Consider the following 17,146-nt stretch of genomic DNA (forward strand, 5'->3'; position numbering starts at 1 on the left):
GTAGTGTTGTCATAGTGCATGTTCTTCCTGGTGTCACTCGAGTTGCTTTTGATATAAAGTAGTGCTGTATAGATATACATGGTACTCGACTGTTACCTATGAAACAAGCAAATAATCCAGGTCCAGAAACCAGTGGTTTCCCCAGTACGACTTATTGTGAATGAGTACATGAACACCTCATAACAGAGTCCCGAGGACCCAAACTACAGATGTTGTGATTACAACAGATAGTAAAGAAACCTATGTGATCTGTTTTGATTAAACGCGGCAACTTGAGTGTGTGGCTGCTTGGCCAATACGTTCTGACATTTGACAAAAGTCTTTAAGGAGATACTGAGGCAGGGCCAGGTAACAGCGGCTGGTGCTGTCAAACCCTCTAGAGTCCAAATGTGACAGCATGAGAGTGTTTGGGTTTCGCACAAAGAGTAGAGAGCTTTGAACATGTTTGTACATATGCTGCATATACCAGTAAACCTAACAGCTGAGTACGATTCTTACCTACTGTGTAAAAGCACTCGTCAAGGCATGTCGAGTGAGCTGCTTACACGTTTATTTACATCCTTAATTAGACAATGAGAGGCAATGGAATCAGATCTTTAATTAAAGTGAACACAGTTAATTACTTGAGACAGACGCACCGACAGCATGACAGTATGTGTTGGTAAACATACTCACACCTCATGAACACAATTTAAATTGTAAGTTTCCTGTGTACAGTTGCTGGTTTTAATTAAAATTTCTCATGGTTTTGCCCATGATTCAAATTTCATTAAATATGCAGACATTTGCTTCAAAAGTGGAAAGGGATGATCATTTTGTAAAAGACTGATGAGCCTCTTCTGTGTATAATGTAAATGTTAGAGGCACAGCTAACAAAAACTAAATATTATTCTCATCATTTGAAATGTGTAGTAACTCTAATCTAGATTGTAGGCAAACTATTTAATGCAAAATTTGTTTTCGTATTTCATTTTAATTGACATTTTAGTATGCTTTTGCCGACACTTAAAATACTATGTATACGCTGAACTGGCAAAGGTCATGTGATAGTAATACACACATTTAAAGATGGCAGTAAGTATCACATAGACAACGTATTTTACCATGACCTAAATGTCTATTTCGTACTATGGGAACAATATTTATGATGAAATTATAAATAAATAATTCATCTTCGACATTTATTAAGTTACTTAGTCATTTATTCTTGCATAATCGTGCTTTGCTGTTCTCACTCATATATGAATATGTTGTGGATACGTCATGTGTAGCATGTTTGTATTTTATTTTTGTTTTGCTAAACACATAGGTCAAAGAAGTGTTTCTGGCAGTCTAGATTACAGCTTAGCTCCTTATTTGCACATTTGTGTGTGTGTGGACAAGCACACCCTTTTGGCTCTGTAAATAAAAAAAATTTAAATTGTGTACTGTGTGCATTTTAATATTTAAGAAGCATCTCCACTTTTTACAATTGCTTCCCTTACACCTGTACCACAATTGGACTCTTTCTTGGTGTCTTATTCAGTCACATATGTTCTACCTCAACATGTTCATGTTTCTAAACCCCGCACATGAAAATCTCACTTGTACTTCAGTAAACTCCTCTTTTCTGCACGTGGTGCTGCCAGTGTTGTCATCCTTCTGTCACTCAGGCCTTGGAGCAGCAGTGATGAATGACAGTACTTGTAGCCACTCTGTAAGAAGGCTTTTTGTTGTTATATCAGGCTACCTTTATTTCCTCTGGCTCTTTCAACTCAGAAAAGAATAACAGAGAAATTTAAATGTAAACATCATACTGTTCAAGTAAACAAAACAGAAACAGTATGCTTGTTAGTCCAGAAACTGTCATTGCAGCTTGTATACTAGGTGGAGCTGACAGTGCTTTCCATTTTTTTGTTCATCTGTGTAAGAGATATGTTTACTCCATAATAAGCAATATATTTATAAGTCCTGAAAACATGTCATTGCAGCTTATATACAAGGCAGGACTGACAGTGCTTTTTATGCCCCTCCCCAATCTTTGTAAGGAATGTATTTATTCCATAACAAAGCTGATTTGGTTATATGAATATTTCAGAAGGAGAAAACTAAAAACTCTTAATTAAATCAGATGTAACTGTGGAACACCTAGTAAAATTTAAGTAACTTTGGAAAGCATTGTGACTGAACATGGTGCTCCAGAAGTGACATTCCAAGCATGTGTAGGAGCTGTTGCGCACAGCAGGTTTAATTTTAGTTCTGTTTAAAATTTCTGTTCTATGTCATTAAGACGAAGATTGTGAAAGTAAGTTGATTTTAAAGATTTGGTTAATTAGCATGAAATGATCCTACTATTGAAAGTAAAATATTTTTCCTTGTATTTTAAGGCTCAAGAAGATGCAGAAGTCCTACGTTCAGTTGTAATACCACTGGAAGAAGAAATAAAAGTTTTGAAGCAGAAATTACGAAAGGCAGATGAACAACTCATGCGATATCAAAGTAATATGGTAAGTTTGTTTGTGTGTGTGTGTGTGTGTGTGTGTGTGTGTGTGTGTGTGTGTGTGTGTGTCTACATTACAGTAGTAAGGGTGTGTGGTATGTACTGAGATGTGACATTGACCATTTTTATTTTTAAATAATGATGTACCAACATAATGAAATAATAAGAATCAGTTGCAAATAAAAAAATTTAATTTCTCAACTTCTTTCAGGCACCTAGTGCCCTTCTGCAGAAGGTCAGTCTCATGTTCCAGCCCCATGATGTGCTTCACACTTTGTTTTTGTTGACAGATTCCCTACAAACATGCTACTCATGCTTGTAGAACCTGTCAACAAAAGTATAGTTTCATATTGACAATATTCTGAAAAGGATAGCGTGCTACTCACCATATAGAGGAGACATTGAGTTGCAGACAGGAGAAACAAAAAGACTGCTATACATTTAAGCTTGTGGCTAAAAGGCCTTCTTCTAAAGTAGAAAATTCACACAATCACAACCACTGTCTCTGAGGCCAGACTGCATACAGCGGGGTTATATAGGAGACTTGGGTGGGGAGGGAGTGTTATCGCAGGGTAGAGGTGAGGGAATGTGTAGAGCTGCTTGTGGGAGCCTGTAGGGCCGTGGTTGTGATAGGGTGAGGCTGTTAGGTGCAATTGGGAGGTTTTAGAGGGTAAGTAGAGGAGCGGAAAAAGACTGTGGTTGCGTTGGTGAAGTAGAAGGCAGTGTAGTGCTGGAGTGGAAGTAGGGAATGGAATAGGTAGATGGAAAAACAGGGAGTAGTTAGCACTTGTCCTTCATCTAGTTATCTCCTCCTCTCATTCCAGTGCTACAGATCGTTCTATTTCACCAGTGCACCCACTAATCTCTCTTTATCCTCTTCTACATTTCACCATTTCCAGTCCACTACCCCATGCCTCTTGTTTGCAAGCTCCTCAAGCAGTACTGTACTTTCCCCACCCCACTAGTGATATTTCTCCCCCTTCCAACCCCAGCCTCCTCGTTACCCCCACCACCCACAGATTGCTTCTCCCATCAGTCACTTTTGCTGTACTCAGTCCAGTCTCAGCTGCCAGAGGCTGTGGTCATGTGTGTTTGAGTAATGCTTGTGTGAATGTGTGTTTATTTTTGACTTCAGAAGGAAGTCTTTTGGCCAAAAGCCTAATGTATAGCAGTCTTCGCGATGTGCCTGTCTGTGACTCAGTGTCTCCTCTATATGGTGAGTAGCAAGTATTCATAATATTGTGATCATTAAATCCTGCATTTTCCATTATAGTTAAACAATATTAAACATAGTGTATAAAGTCTGAATTTTTTGTTAACTTTCTGTCATTGTGTATCTCTCTCTCTCTCTCTCTCTCTCTCTCTCTCTCTCTCTCTCTCTCTCTCTCTCTCTCAATACATACTTCTGGTACATCAATTTACTTGCCCCCCTTCTTGCAGCAGTGTACCGTAGGTCTCTAGAAGAGCGTAGCATTCCAAAGGCTTGGAAAAGGGCACAGGTCATCCCCGTTTTCAAGAAGGGACATCGAACAGATGTGCAAAACTATAGACCTATATCTCTAACGTCGATCAGTTGTAGAATTTTGGAACACGTATTATGTTAGAGTATAATGGCTTTTCTGGAGACTAGAAATCTACTCTGTAGGAATCAGCATGGGTTTCGAAAAAGACGGTCGTGTGAAACCCAGCTTGCGCTATTCGTCCACGAGACTCAGAGGGCCATAGACACGGGTTCACAGGTAGATGCTGTGTTTCTTGACTTCCACAAGGCGTTCGATACAGTTCTCCACAGTTGTTTAATGAACAAAGTAAGAGTATATGGACTATCAGACCAATTGTGTGATTGGATTGAAGAGTTCCTAGATAACAGAACGCAGCATGTCATTCTCAATGGAGAGAAGTCTTCCGAAGTAAGAGTGATTTCAGGTGTGACGCAGGGGAGTGTTGTAGGACCGCTGCTATTCACAATATACATAAATGACCTAGTGGATGACATCGGAAGTTCACCGAGGCTTTTTGCGGATGATGCTGTGGTATATCGAGAGGTTGTAACAATGGAAAATTGTACTGAAATGCAGGAGGATCTGCAGCGAATTGACGCATGGTGCAGGGAATTGCAATTGAATCTCAATGTAGACAAGTGTAATTTGCTGCGAATACATAGAAAGACAGATCCCTTATCATTTAGCTACAAAGTAGCAGGTCAGCAACTGGAAGCAGTTAATTCCATAAATTATCTGGGAGTACGCATTAGGAGTGATTTAAAATGGAATGATCATATAAATTTGATTGTTGGTAAAGCAGATGCCAGACTGAGATTCATTGGAAGAATCCTAAGGAAATGCAATCCGAAAACAAAGGAAGTAGGTTACAGTACGCTTGCTTGTTCACCCACTGCTTGAATACTGCTCAGCAGTGTGGGATCCGTACCAGATAGGGTTCATAGAAGAGAGAGAGAAGTTCCAACGGAGAGCAGCGCGCTTCGTTACTTGATCATCTAGTAATTGCGAAAGCGTTACGGAGATGACAGATAAACTCCAGTGGAAGACTCTGCAGGAGAGATGCTCAGTAGCTTGGTACAGGCTTTTGTTAAAGTTTCGAGAATATACCTTCACCGAAGAGTCGAGCAGTATATTGCTCCCTCCTACATATATCTCGCGAAGAGACCATGAGGATAAAATCAGAGAGATTAGAGCCCCCACAGAAGCATACCGACAATGCTTCTTTCCACGAACAATACAAGACTGGAATAGAAGGGAGAACCGATTGAGATACTCAAGGTACCCTCCGCCACACACCGTCAGGTGGCTTGTGAAGTATGGATGTAGATGTAGATAATACACTTCTTTCAGTTTGAAAGAATAAGTTCAGTTTTCTTTAATGAAGTGGAGTAATGATTAAGTACGTTGAGTCCTATTTGGTAGAATATTGTTCAAATATCCACCAGGTTTCACTTGTTATATGGGTTCCCTTCACAGTTTCATATGAATGCTTTGGACTTTCCTCAGGTCATACCCATTATAAGTAGAGTTTCTTGGGCTTTCTAGTACTGTTTCCCTGGCTGAATATGAGTAGTGCAAGCAAAAGTGGATACAGAGAACGTATTATGTTGTTTGGATATCTGCACAAGACTGTGCTTATGATATGGGTTTCTCCCTTGTTTTGGAAAATTCTCTCCTATACTGTGGGTCCTTGTGTAGGCTGGACTTGACATGGATATCTAGGTGCCATTTTCTGGTTTTGTAGTCACCACTGTTTATCTGATGAAACTATTACTCCACTTATTGATGTAGTATCTTGTTTGTTTCAGGAAGATTCTATAAGCTTCCATGATGATCTTGGCACTCCCATACTCAAAGACACACCTTCATTTCAAGTGAGTATTTCAGTAAGATTTCTTTTCCCTTTTTTATTTATTTTTGTCATTTCTGTTCATTTTTGTGGCATTTTGTTTGAAGGTTAAATCACCAAACAGGACGACCTCACTTGTTAACCTGTCAGGTGTTGAAAGTCCTAGTGGTGACACAGGAGGGCACCAGAATTTTCCTGCAGAATCTCCAAGTAAGTGTTACGCAAGAATAGATAGTGTAATAGACTTAATAAAATAAATTAATTTGTGTGTTCTTATTTATGATAAAAGCAAACTATCAGAAGATCAAAAGTCTTTTAATAAAAATAAAGATTAAAAAATTATTAATTTTATATTACAATTGAAATAAGTGGTTCATAATAAGTGGCATTGAGAAGTATTTATTTTTTATTTCTCGATGGTGACTAATTTTGGACACGTGTCCATTTTTAAAACATCAGTGTTGTGTGACAAATACAGGTAATGGCCCACATACAGAGACTGCCCTAGAGTAATAAATTATTTCAATCATAAGACAAGTTGCAGACCTATTTTTCACTTAGCATGCTGCTAGTTTGTTTTGTATTAAAATTCAAAATGTATGTACATTTTTTAATACACATGACAGATTAAAGCTGTTTAACTGATGTCTGTTGTCTGGAACCATGTGTCATTGAATTATAGAACTTTAGTGTTAGTATTTTGCATTAGACATCTTTTGTAATTATTCTTCGTTGTTTTTATCAACTCCCCACACCTCCCTCCATATCAAATTGATAACAACTTCAGGCCTCAGGATGTGTCCTATCAACCGATCCCTTCTTTTAGTCAAGTCGAGCCATATTTCTTTTTTCCTCATTTTGATTCAGTAACTCCTCATTAGATACTCGATCCACCCATCTAATCATCAGCATTCTTCTGTAGTGCCATATTTCAAATGCTTCTGTTCTTGTCTGAACTGTTTTTTGTTACAGTTTCAGTTCCATACAATGATAGAAGGTTGTATACATGGGAGAATCCTGGAGATACTAAAAGGTATCAGATAGATTATATAATGGTAAGACAGAGATTTAGGAACCAGGTTTTAAATTGTAAGACATTTCCTGGGGCAGATGTGGACTCTGACCACAATCTGTTGGTTATGACCTGTAGAGTAAAACTGAAGAAACTGCAAAAAGGTGGGAATTTAAGGAGATGGGACCTGGATAAACTGAAAGAACCAGAGGTTGTACAGAGCTTCAGGGAGAGCATAAGGGAACAATTGAAAGGAATGGGGGAAAGAAATACAGTAGAAGAAGAATGGGTAGCTCTGAGGGATGAAGTAGTGAAGGCAGCAGACGATCAAGTAGGTAAAAAGACGAGGGCTAGTAGAAATCCTTGGGTAACAGAAGAGATAGTGAATTTAATTGATGAAAGGAGAAAATATAAAAATGCAGTAAATGAAGCAGGCAAAAAGGAATACAAACGTCTCAAAAATGAGATCGACAGGAAGTGCAAAATGGCTAAGCAGGGATGGCTAGAGGACAAATATAAGGATGTAGAGGCTTATCTCACTAGGGGTAAGATAGATACTGCCTACAGGAAAATTAAAGAGACCTTTGGAGATAAGAGAACCACATGTATGAACATCAAGAGCTCAGATGGAAACCCAGTTCTAAGCAAAGAAGGGAAAGCAGAAAGGTGGAAGGAGTATATAGAGAGTCTATACAAGGGCGATGCACTTGAGGACAATATTATGGAAATGGAAGAGGATGTAGATGAAGATGAAATGGGAGTTACGATACTGCGTGAAGAGTTTGACAGAGCACTGAAGGACCTGAGTCGAAACAAGGCCCCCGGAGTAGACAAAATTCCATTGGAACTACTGACGGCCTTGGGAGAGCCAGTCCTGACAAAACTCTACCATCTGGTGAGCAAGATGTACGAAACAGGCGAAATACCCTCAGACTTCAAGAAGAATATAATAATTCCAATCCCAAAGAAAGCAGGTGTTGACAGATGTGAAAATTACCGAACCATCAGTTTAATAAGCCACAGCTGCAAAGTACTAACACGAATTCTTTACAGACGAGTGGAAAAACTAGTAGAAGCCGACCTCGGGGAAGATCAGTTTGGATTCCGTAGAAATACTGGAACACGTGAGGCAATACTGACCTTACGACTTATCTTAGAAGAAAGATTAAGGAAAGGCAAACCTACGTTTCTAGCATTTGTAGACTTAGAGAAAGCTTTTGACAATGTTGACTGGAATACTCTCTTTCAAATTCTAAAGGTGGCAGGGGTAAAATACAGGGACCGAAAGGCTATTTACAACTTGTACAGAAACCAGATGGCAGTTATAAGAGTTGAGGGACATGAAAGGGAAGCAGTGGTTGGGAAGGGAGTAAGACAGGGTTGTAGCCTCTCCCCGATGTTATTCAATCTCTATATTGAGCAAGCAGTAAAGGAAACAAAAGAAAAATTTGGAGTAGGTATTAAAATCCATGGAGAAGAAATAAAAACTTTGAGGTTCGCCGATGACATTGTAATTCTGTCAGAGACAGCAAAGGACTTGGAAGAGCAGTTGAACGGAATGGATGGTGTCTTGAAGGGAGGATATAAGATGAACATCAACAAAAGCAAAACGGGGATAATGGAATGTAGTCGAGTTAAGTCGGGTGATGCTGAGGGTATTAGATTAGGAAAGGAGACACTTAAAGTAGTAAAGGAGTTTCACTATTTGGGGAGCAAAATAACTGATGATGGACGAAGTAGAGAGGATATAAAATGTAGACTGGCAATGGCAAGGAAAGCGTTTCTGAAGAAGAGAAATTTGTTAACATCGAGTATAGATTTAAGTGTCAGGAAGTTATTTCTGAAAGTATTTGTATGGAGTGTAGCCATGTATGGAAGTGAAACATGGACGGTAAATAGTTTGGACAAGAAGAGAATAGAAGCTTTTGAAATGTGGTGCTACAGAAGAATGCTGAAGATTAGATGGGTAGAGCACATAACCAATGATGAAGTATTGAATAGGATTGGGGAGAAGAGAAGTTTGTGGCACAACTTGACCAGAGGAAGGGATCGGTTGGTAGGACATGTTCTGAGGCATCAAGGGATCACCAATTTAGTATTGGAGGGCAGCGTGGAGGGTAAAAATCATAGGGGGAGACCAAGAGATGAATACACTAAGCAGATTCAGAAGGATGTAGGTTGCAGTAGGTACTGGGAGATGAAGAAGCTTGCACAGGATAGAGTAGGATGGAGAGCTGCATCAAACCAGTCTCAGGACTGAAGACCACAACAACAACAACAACAACAACAATGCTACAAGTGACACACTTACCTTCCAAGAGCACTTTCTAACAATTAAATTGATACTAGATTCTGATAAATTACTCTCTTTCAGCAGTGATATATTTTTTATGCTGCCAGTCTACATTTTATATCATCTCTACTTCAACCTTCATCAGTTATTTTGATGCCCAAACAGCAAACCTCATCTACCACATTTAGTGTCTCATTTACTGATCTAATTCACTCATCAACACCTCATTTAATTCAACTTCATTCTATTACCCTTCTTTTATTTGTGTTGATGTTCACTTGAGAATCTTTAGAAACACTGTCCATTCCTTTTATCCATTTTGGTTGGAGAGCACTGCAGCTCTCTTTGTAAATTACACTGTGTACACACTCTTCGTAAATTACACAGCCACAATTGGCTGGTTGCAATACAGTATAACTCTGCTTTTACTTTACTGGGGTTAACATTTTCCCACTGTTTGACATTTTTTTCATCACTCCCATCACATTTCCTATGCCCACAACGTTAATTTGCACCCGATTTTGCATTAAAATATTTATACTTTTTCCACGATTTATGCTTTATGAAAAAATGTTCGTGGAGAAAAAACTGACGTAATTGATGTAAAATGATGCTGGCATGATGTTGGTCATCAAGTAATGTTTAAAATGTTACATAGTTAAATTTCTTGTCATCAGGGCACTCGACTCAGCGGATCCGAACCGGTAAATGTGTTAAAGTTTGGACAGTTCATGCCACATTTCCTGCCGCTCCCAAGCTCTAACCGGTGTAGTGGCTGATGAAACGGACTAGGTTCATTCAAATAAGATATCACAACCATTTCCAAACTGTCTCTACTGCCCATGCATAGCTTCATGATTGTTGTGATCATCATGACACCTTTGTCGAACCACATCTAGCATATTTCATCATTTGGCCACATGTAGCGCTAGTTGATACTGCCACTGATTTTGCGTTACTCAAATGTGTTTGGTTTAAAGAGCTCTTAATTGGAGTAGTTGGCATCAGAGCTGACATTTTGGACATGAAACATATTAAATTACAGTAGAGCAGTGGCCGTTCTGATCTGGCCATCTCTTCAGACAGGAATTGAAACTTCAGTGTGGCGGACAGTTATAACTCTACTGCTTTTCCTACACATGCATAGGAGGGACAAGCCAGCTACATATTTTTTCATGTGTAGCAAAATGAGTTTTGAGAATTTACTCCATTGCCAAGTGCAATATTTACATACTTTTTTTTGTGATGTTTCACAAACACAAAAACAATGCGAGTGATAGTTTGCATATATGTGGTTTTCTACATAACTGAAGATGCACAGTACCCAATAACTACAAAAATGGCTACAGTGATATATATATATATATATATATATATATATATATATATATATATATATATATATATATATATATATATATATATATATATATATATATATATATATATAATGGAAGGAAACATTCCACGTGGGAAAAATTATATATAAAAACAAAGATGAGGTGACTTACCGAACAAAAACGCTGGCAGGTCGATAGACACACAAACAAACACAAACATACACACAAAATTCAAGCTTTCGCAACCAATTGTTGCCTCATCAGGAAAGAGGGAAGGAGAGGGGAAGACGAAAGGAAGTGGGTTTTAAAGGAGAGGGTAAGGAGTCATTCCAATCCCGGGAGCGGAAAGACTTACCTTAGGGGGAAAAAAGGACAGGTATACACTCGCACACACGCACATATCCATCCACACATACAGACACAAGCAGACATATTTAAAGACCTAGCAGCCAGAGATGGGAACTTTGAGTGTGAGGCCTTTGGGGGTGATGCCAAATGTCAGACAAGCCTGAGAAAATAGAATATGGGAGTGTAATCTGGCTAGGGCGAAGGCATGTTTGCGGAGGGAATGTAAATAAAACTTAATGGGGTCATTGTGGGGGTGTTGTGAGGGTGACATGGTATTAGAAGGTGGAAAGTGTTAACATGAGGTGAAATGAAAATAAAAATATATGGGGAGAGATAAAGGTGAACCGGAAAGAAACAGGAGATCTGGAATGAAAAAAGGCGAAAAGGTGTTGGTTACAGCTGGGCTATGTTGGACTTGGGTTGGTAGACAACGATGTGCATAAAGGTTAGGTGGTTGTGTTGCCGCCAAAACACGTTAAAGGACGCAGAAATTTGGGAAAATTTCGAAAAAACTGCGTGTAGTATATTAAAAGGAGTGGTATTGTGGTGGCAGATTATGAAAATGAGACTAACAATTGTCTGACGAAGAAATAATCGCGTTAAAACCTGTGGGAAGCGGCTAAAAATGATCAGTGGTGTGGGAAAAACGGAAATGGAAATAAAGCGAAAGTTATTAGAACTGGCCGAAATGGTTGTTTAAAACGTGAAAGGAGCTGTTTGTGAACTAGAAACGGTGGATATTATAGCGGCGGTAGTGCTGAAAGCGGCAAAAAATTTTTTTGGTTATGGTTTGGAAGTGGGTTACGTATTATTGAGTATATATATAGGCGGGATAAAATAGTATAGCAGATTACGGTAAAAAGGAGAAGGTGAATACAAAGTGAAACTACTGGCAAAAACAGAAAGAGGAAAATAAGACGACAGAAAAGATTTCGAAATGCAACAGTGACAATAACAAACGTAATTGTTGGATTCAAATTAATGATATCAATATAATGGAAGGAAACATTCCACGTGGGAAAAATTATATATAAAAACAAAGATGAGGTGACTTACCGAACAAAAACGCTGGCAGGTCGATAGACACACAAACAAACACAAACATATATATATATATATATATATATATATATATATATATATATATATATATATAAAAAAACAAAGATGATGTGACTTACCAAATGAAAGTGCTGGCAGGTCGACAGACACACAAACATACATACAAAATTCTAGCTTTCGCAACCAACGGTTGCCTCGTCAGGAAAGAGGGAAGGAGAGGGAAAGACGAAGGAAGTGGGTTTTAAGGGAGAGGGTAAGGAGTCATTCCAATCCCGGGAGCGGAAAGACTTATCTTAGGGGGAAAAAAAGGACGGGTATACACTCGCACACACACACACTTATCCATCCACACATATGCAGACACAAGCAGACATATACAGAGGCAAAGAGTTTGGGCAGAGATGTCAGTCGAGGCGGAAGTGCAGAGGCAAAGATGTTGTTGAATGACAGGTGAGGTATGAGTGGCGGCAACTTGAAATTAGCGGAGATTGAGGCCTGGTGGATAACGGGAAGAGAGGATATATTGAAGAGCAAGTTCCCATCTCCGGAGTTCGGATAGATTGGTGTTAGTGGGAAGTATCCAGATAACCCGGACGGTGTAACACTGTGCCAAGATGTGCTGGCCGTGCACCAAGGCATGTTTAGCCACAGGGTGATCCTCATTACCAACAAACACTGTCTGCCTGTGTCCATTCATGCGAATGGACAGTTTGTTGCTGGTCATTCCCACATAGAATGCGTCACAGTGTAGGCAGGTCAGTTGGTAGATCACGTGGGTGCTTTCACACGTAGCTCTGCCTTTGATCGTGTACACCTTCCGGGTTACAGGACTGGAGTAGGTGGTGGTGGGAGGGTGCATGGGACATTACCTTCCAGGAATTTCTGACTTCCAGCCTTGCCTCTCAATCCTTCTTAAAAAACCTTAATCCTACTCCCAACATCACCACTGCTGAAGCCCAGGCTATCCGTGATCTGAAGGCTGACCGGTCCATCATCATTCTTCCGGCGGACAAGGGTTCCACGACCGTGGTACTTGATCGTCGGGAGTATGTGGCTGAGGGACTACGTCAGCTTTCAGACAACACCACATACAATGTTTGCCAAGGTAATCCCATTCCTGATGTCCAGGCGGAGCTTCAAGGAATCCTCAGAACCTTAGGCCCCCTACAAAACCTTTCACCTGACTCCATCAACCTCCTGACCCCACCAACACCCCGCACCCCTACCTTCTACCTTCTTCCTAAAATTCACAAACCCAATCATCCCAGCCGCCCCATTGTAGCTGGTTACCAAGCCCCCACAGAACGTATCTCTGCCTACATAGATTAACACGTTCAACCCATTACATGCAGTCTCCCATCCTTCATCAAAGACACCAACCACTTTCTCGAACCCCTGGAATCCTTACCCAATCCATTACCCCCGGAAACCATCCTTGTAACCATTGATGCCACTTCCTTATACACAAATATCCCGCACGTCCAGGGCCTCGCTGCGATGGAGCACTTCCTTTCACGCCGATCACCTGCCACCCTACCTAAAACCTCTTTCCTCATTACCATAGCCAGCGTCATCCTGACCCACAACTTCTTCACTTTTGAAGACCAGACATACCAACAATTAAAGGGAACAGCCATGGGTACCAGGATGGCCCCTTCGTACGCCAACCTATTCATGGGTCGCTTAGAGGAAGCCTTCTTGGTTACCCAGGCCTGCCAACCCAAAGTTTGGTACAGATTTATTGATGACATCTTCATGATCTGGACTCACAGTGAAGAAGAACTCCAGAATTTCCTCTCCAACCTCAACTCCTTTGGTTCCATCAGATTCACCTGGTCCTACTCCAAATCCCATGCCACTTCCCTTGATGTTGACCTCCACCTGTCCAATGGCCAGCTTAACACGTCCGTCCACATCAAACCCACCAACAAGCAACAGTACCTCCATTATGACAGCTGCCACCCATTCCACATCAAACGGTGCCTTCCCTACAGCCTAGGTCTTCGTGGCAAATGAATCTGCTCCAGTCCGGAATCCCTGAACCATTACACCAACAACCTGACAACAGCTTTCGCATCCCGCAACTGCCCTCCCGACCTGGTACAGAAGCAAATAACCAGAGCCATTTCCTCATCCTCTCAAACCCAGAACCTCCCACAGAAGAACCACAAAAGTCTCCCACTTGTGACAGGATACTTTCCGGGACTGGATCAGACTCTGAATGTGGCTCTCCAGCAGGGATATTACTTCCTCAAATCCTGCCCTGAAATGAGATCCATCCTTCATGAAATCCTCCCCACTCCACCAAGAGTGTCTTTCCGCCGTCCACCTAACCTTCGTAACCTCTTAGTTCATCCCTATGAAATCCCCAAATCACCTTCCCTACCCTCTGGCTCCTACCCTTGTAACTGCCCCCGTTGTAAAACCTGTCCCATGCACCCTCCCACCACCACCTACTCCAGTCCTGTAACCCGGAAGGTGTACACGATCAAAGGCAGAGCCACGTGTGAAAGCACCCACGTGATCTACCAACTGACCTGCCTACACTGTGACGCATTCTATGTGGGAATGACCAGCAACAAACTGTCCATTCGCATGAATGGACACAGGCAGACAGTGTTTGTTGGTAATGAGGATCACCCTGTGGCTAAACATGCCTTGGTGCACGGCCAGCACATCTTGGCACAGTGTTACACCGTCCGGGTTATCTGGATACTTCCCACTCACACCAACCCGTCAGAACTCGGGAGATGGGAACTTGCTCTTCAATATATCCTCTCTTCCCGTTATCCACCAGGCCTCAATCTCCGCTAATTTCAAGTTGCCGCCACTCATACCTCACCTGTCATTCAACATCATCTTTGCCTCTGCACTTCCGCCTCGACTGACATCTCTGCCCAAACTCTTTGCCTCTGTATATGTCTGTATATTGTGTCTGTATATGTGTGGATGGATATGTGTGTATGTGCGAGTGTATACCCGTCCTTTTTTTCCCCCTAAGGTAAGTCTTTCCGCTCCCGGGATTGGAATGACTCCTTACCCTCTCCCTTAAAACCCACTTCCTTCGTCTTTCCCTCTCCTTCCCTCTTTCCTGATGAGGCAACAGTTTGTTGCGAAAGCTTGAATTTTGTGTGCATGTATGTGTCTGTTTGTGTTTCTATCGACCTGCCAGCGCTTTCGTATGGTAAGTCACATCATCTTTGTTTTGAAATATATTTTTCCCGCGTGGAATGTTTCCCTCATATATATCATACAAAATAATTTATAAATATTTGCACCTGACAACAAGAAAAAATTGTCAAAACGCATGATGCTAAGCATGAAAAATGTGTAACCTGTGCAGGTTTCATGTTTAAATAATGAATTACAGCTGCAGGCTTTCCAAGAACATAGATTATGATGTGTGAAATTAAGTCAAATGTTTCTACTTCACAGGCAGTGAACAGTTCCTGTTGCACCAGTGTTTTTTATTAGATGATGAACCATTATTAGATAATAAACAAGACCCTGACAAGTATTTTGTTGCCTGTTATGCACATGTATCATACATAGAATGCGAAAATGCAAAGGGGGTCCTATATGTAACTACCACCACTTAAAATGTTATTTCCCACATTTTACATTTTCCCACATTTTACATAGTTTCTTTAAAATCCCTTGAAAAGTGTAAAAGTGGGGTTTCATTGTATTTCCTACAGTGCAACTATCTGTTCCGTTCAGGTGCTCTTCCATGTCCTTTACTGTCTGTGACAGAATTACAGTGTCCTCAACAAATCTTACTATTTTTATTTCTTATCCTTGAACTTTAATTGTGTTTCCAAATTTCTTCTTGGTTTCCTTCACAGCTTGTTCAGTATACAGGAAAAACAAAATCAAGAAAAGCTGCAATGCTATTTCATTCCCTTTTCAACTGTGGCTTCCCTTTGTTGCCCTTAGACTCGTATAGCTGCAGTCTGGTAAATAATCTTTCACTCCCTGTGTTTTCAAAGAGCATAGTCCATTGTCAGAAGCTTCGACTAAATCTGCAAATGCTGTCTGTATTACTGAGTGATTGCTCTGGACCACGGTACCAAATGCAGCTTCCCTAAGTAATGGCTTCAAGGGGCAACAAACATGTGATATTCAATATTTTTCATTATTATTGATCAAATTTAAAAATTAAAATTCTGTCATAATCTCCTTATTAGGATGAATAATCTTATGATAAAAGTTCACCACAATAAGGCAAATATTACAAGCTGTGTGTTTGCCTTGAGTTAGCGTAACTGATGACACGCAAATATGCAGAATTCATTGACTCAGTATTTGAGAGTGAGCGCACTCAGCGTGACTTGAGCAGTCATCACACACAATTTCAAACCTTTATGAAAATTTCCTCTTTGAAACCAACCCCTCCACAAAATGATGAAAGGAAAAAAGTTTATCACTTACTACCTTTTTGGTTTTCATACAGTAAAACTTCAGCACCAGGCATAATGCTTCAATTTATCACTTCTTTACTATCAGCCCTATTCACAACCATTTGTAGGCAGTATCCACATATATCACTAAATGTACCTACAAAATTATGTCATTATATGACCTACAGTTCAAGGGATTTTATGTCACTTTTATAAGTGTGAAAAACTTGCTTTGCTTAAAATTATCTAAATTATAATCATCCAGTGTTTCATAATGAGAGCACTTAGTGACTTACAACAAACTTCAAGTATAATTTCGAATCTTTTCTAAACTTTTTTTGCTTACATTCTTGATGTCAAGTATTTAACACATTAACTTGTTTGTAAAGTAATTGGATGTTTGAAGCGGCTTTATGTGTGGTAGTCTGATTCTTTAAAGAATATGGAGTTTACTGGCAAACATAGGTTTGTTTTTCTCCAGCCAATCGTTACAGGACAAATCATAGTGTCAATATTATCTCGGGTGCTCCTACATTTCTACGCAACACAAATTGATCTTCCCCAAGGTCAGCATCTGCCTTCTTTGGAAATGGAATTATTACATTTCTCCTGAAGTGTGGGGTCATTTTGCCTGTCTCGTATATCTTGCACATATGATGGAATAATTGTGTCATACTTGCTCACCCAAGGATCTCAATAATTCTAAGAGAATGTCTTTTACACCAAGGGCCATTTTTATACAGTATGTAGGTCTCTCAGTGCACTGTCACTGTATCATGTCTCCCATTTCATGTTCATCTGCTTCCTCTTCCTTCTCTGTAATATTGTCCTCAGGTTTATTTCCCTTATGTAGGACCTCTG

The 17,146-nt window shown here is 40.2% G+C and overlaps 1 protein-coding gene across 2 annotated transcripts in view; it reads left to right on the plus strand.

Moving 5' to 3' along the window:
• LOC124619738 (rab GTPase-binding effector protein 1) overlaps positions 1 to 17,146 on the plus strand; it is a 193,626-nt gene that overhangs the window by 108,683 nt on the left and 67,797 nt on the right. For both annotated transcript variants that reach the window (XM_047146314.1, XM_047146324.1), the window contains exons 5-7: positions 2,367 to 2,486; positions 5,790 to 5,855; positions 5,938 to 6,040. In XM_047146314.1, the coding sequence (XP_047002270.1) occupies positions 2,367 to 2,486; positions 5,790 to 5,855; positions 5,938 to 6,040 (289 nt within the window). The remainder of the gene's footprint in view (positions 1 to 2,366; positions 2,487 to 5,789; positions 5,856 to 5,937; positions 6,041 to 17,146) is intronic.

The sequence above is a fragment of the Schistocerca americana genome, chromosome 1 (assembly GCF_021461395.2).
Source record: "Schistocerca americana isolate TAMUIC-IGC-003095 chromosome 1, iqSchAmer2.1, whole genome shotgun sequence".
Taxonomy (NCBI): Eukaryota; Metazoa; Arthropoda; class Insecta; order Orthoptera; family Acrididae; genus Schistocerca; species Schistocerca americana.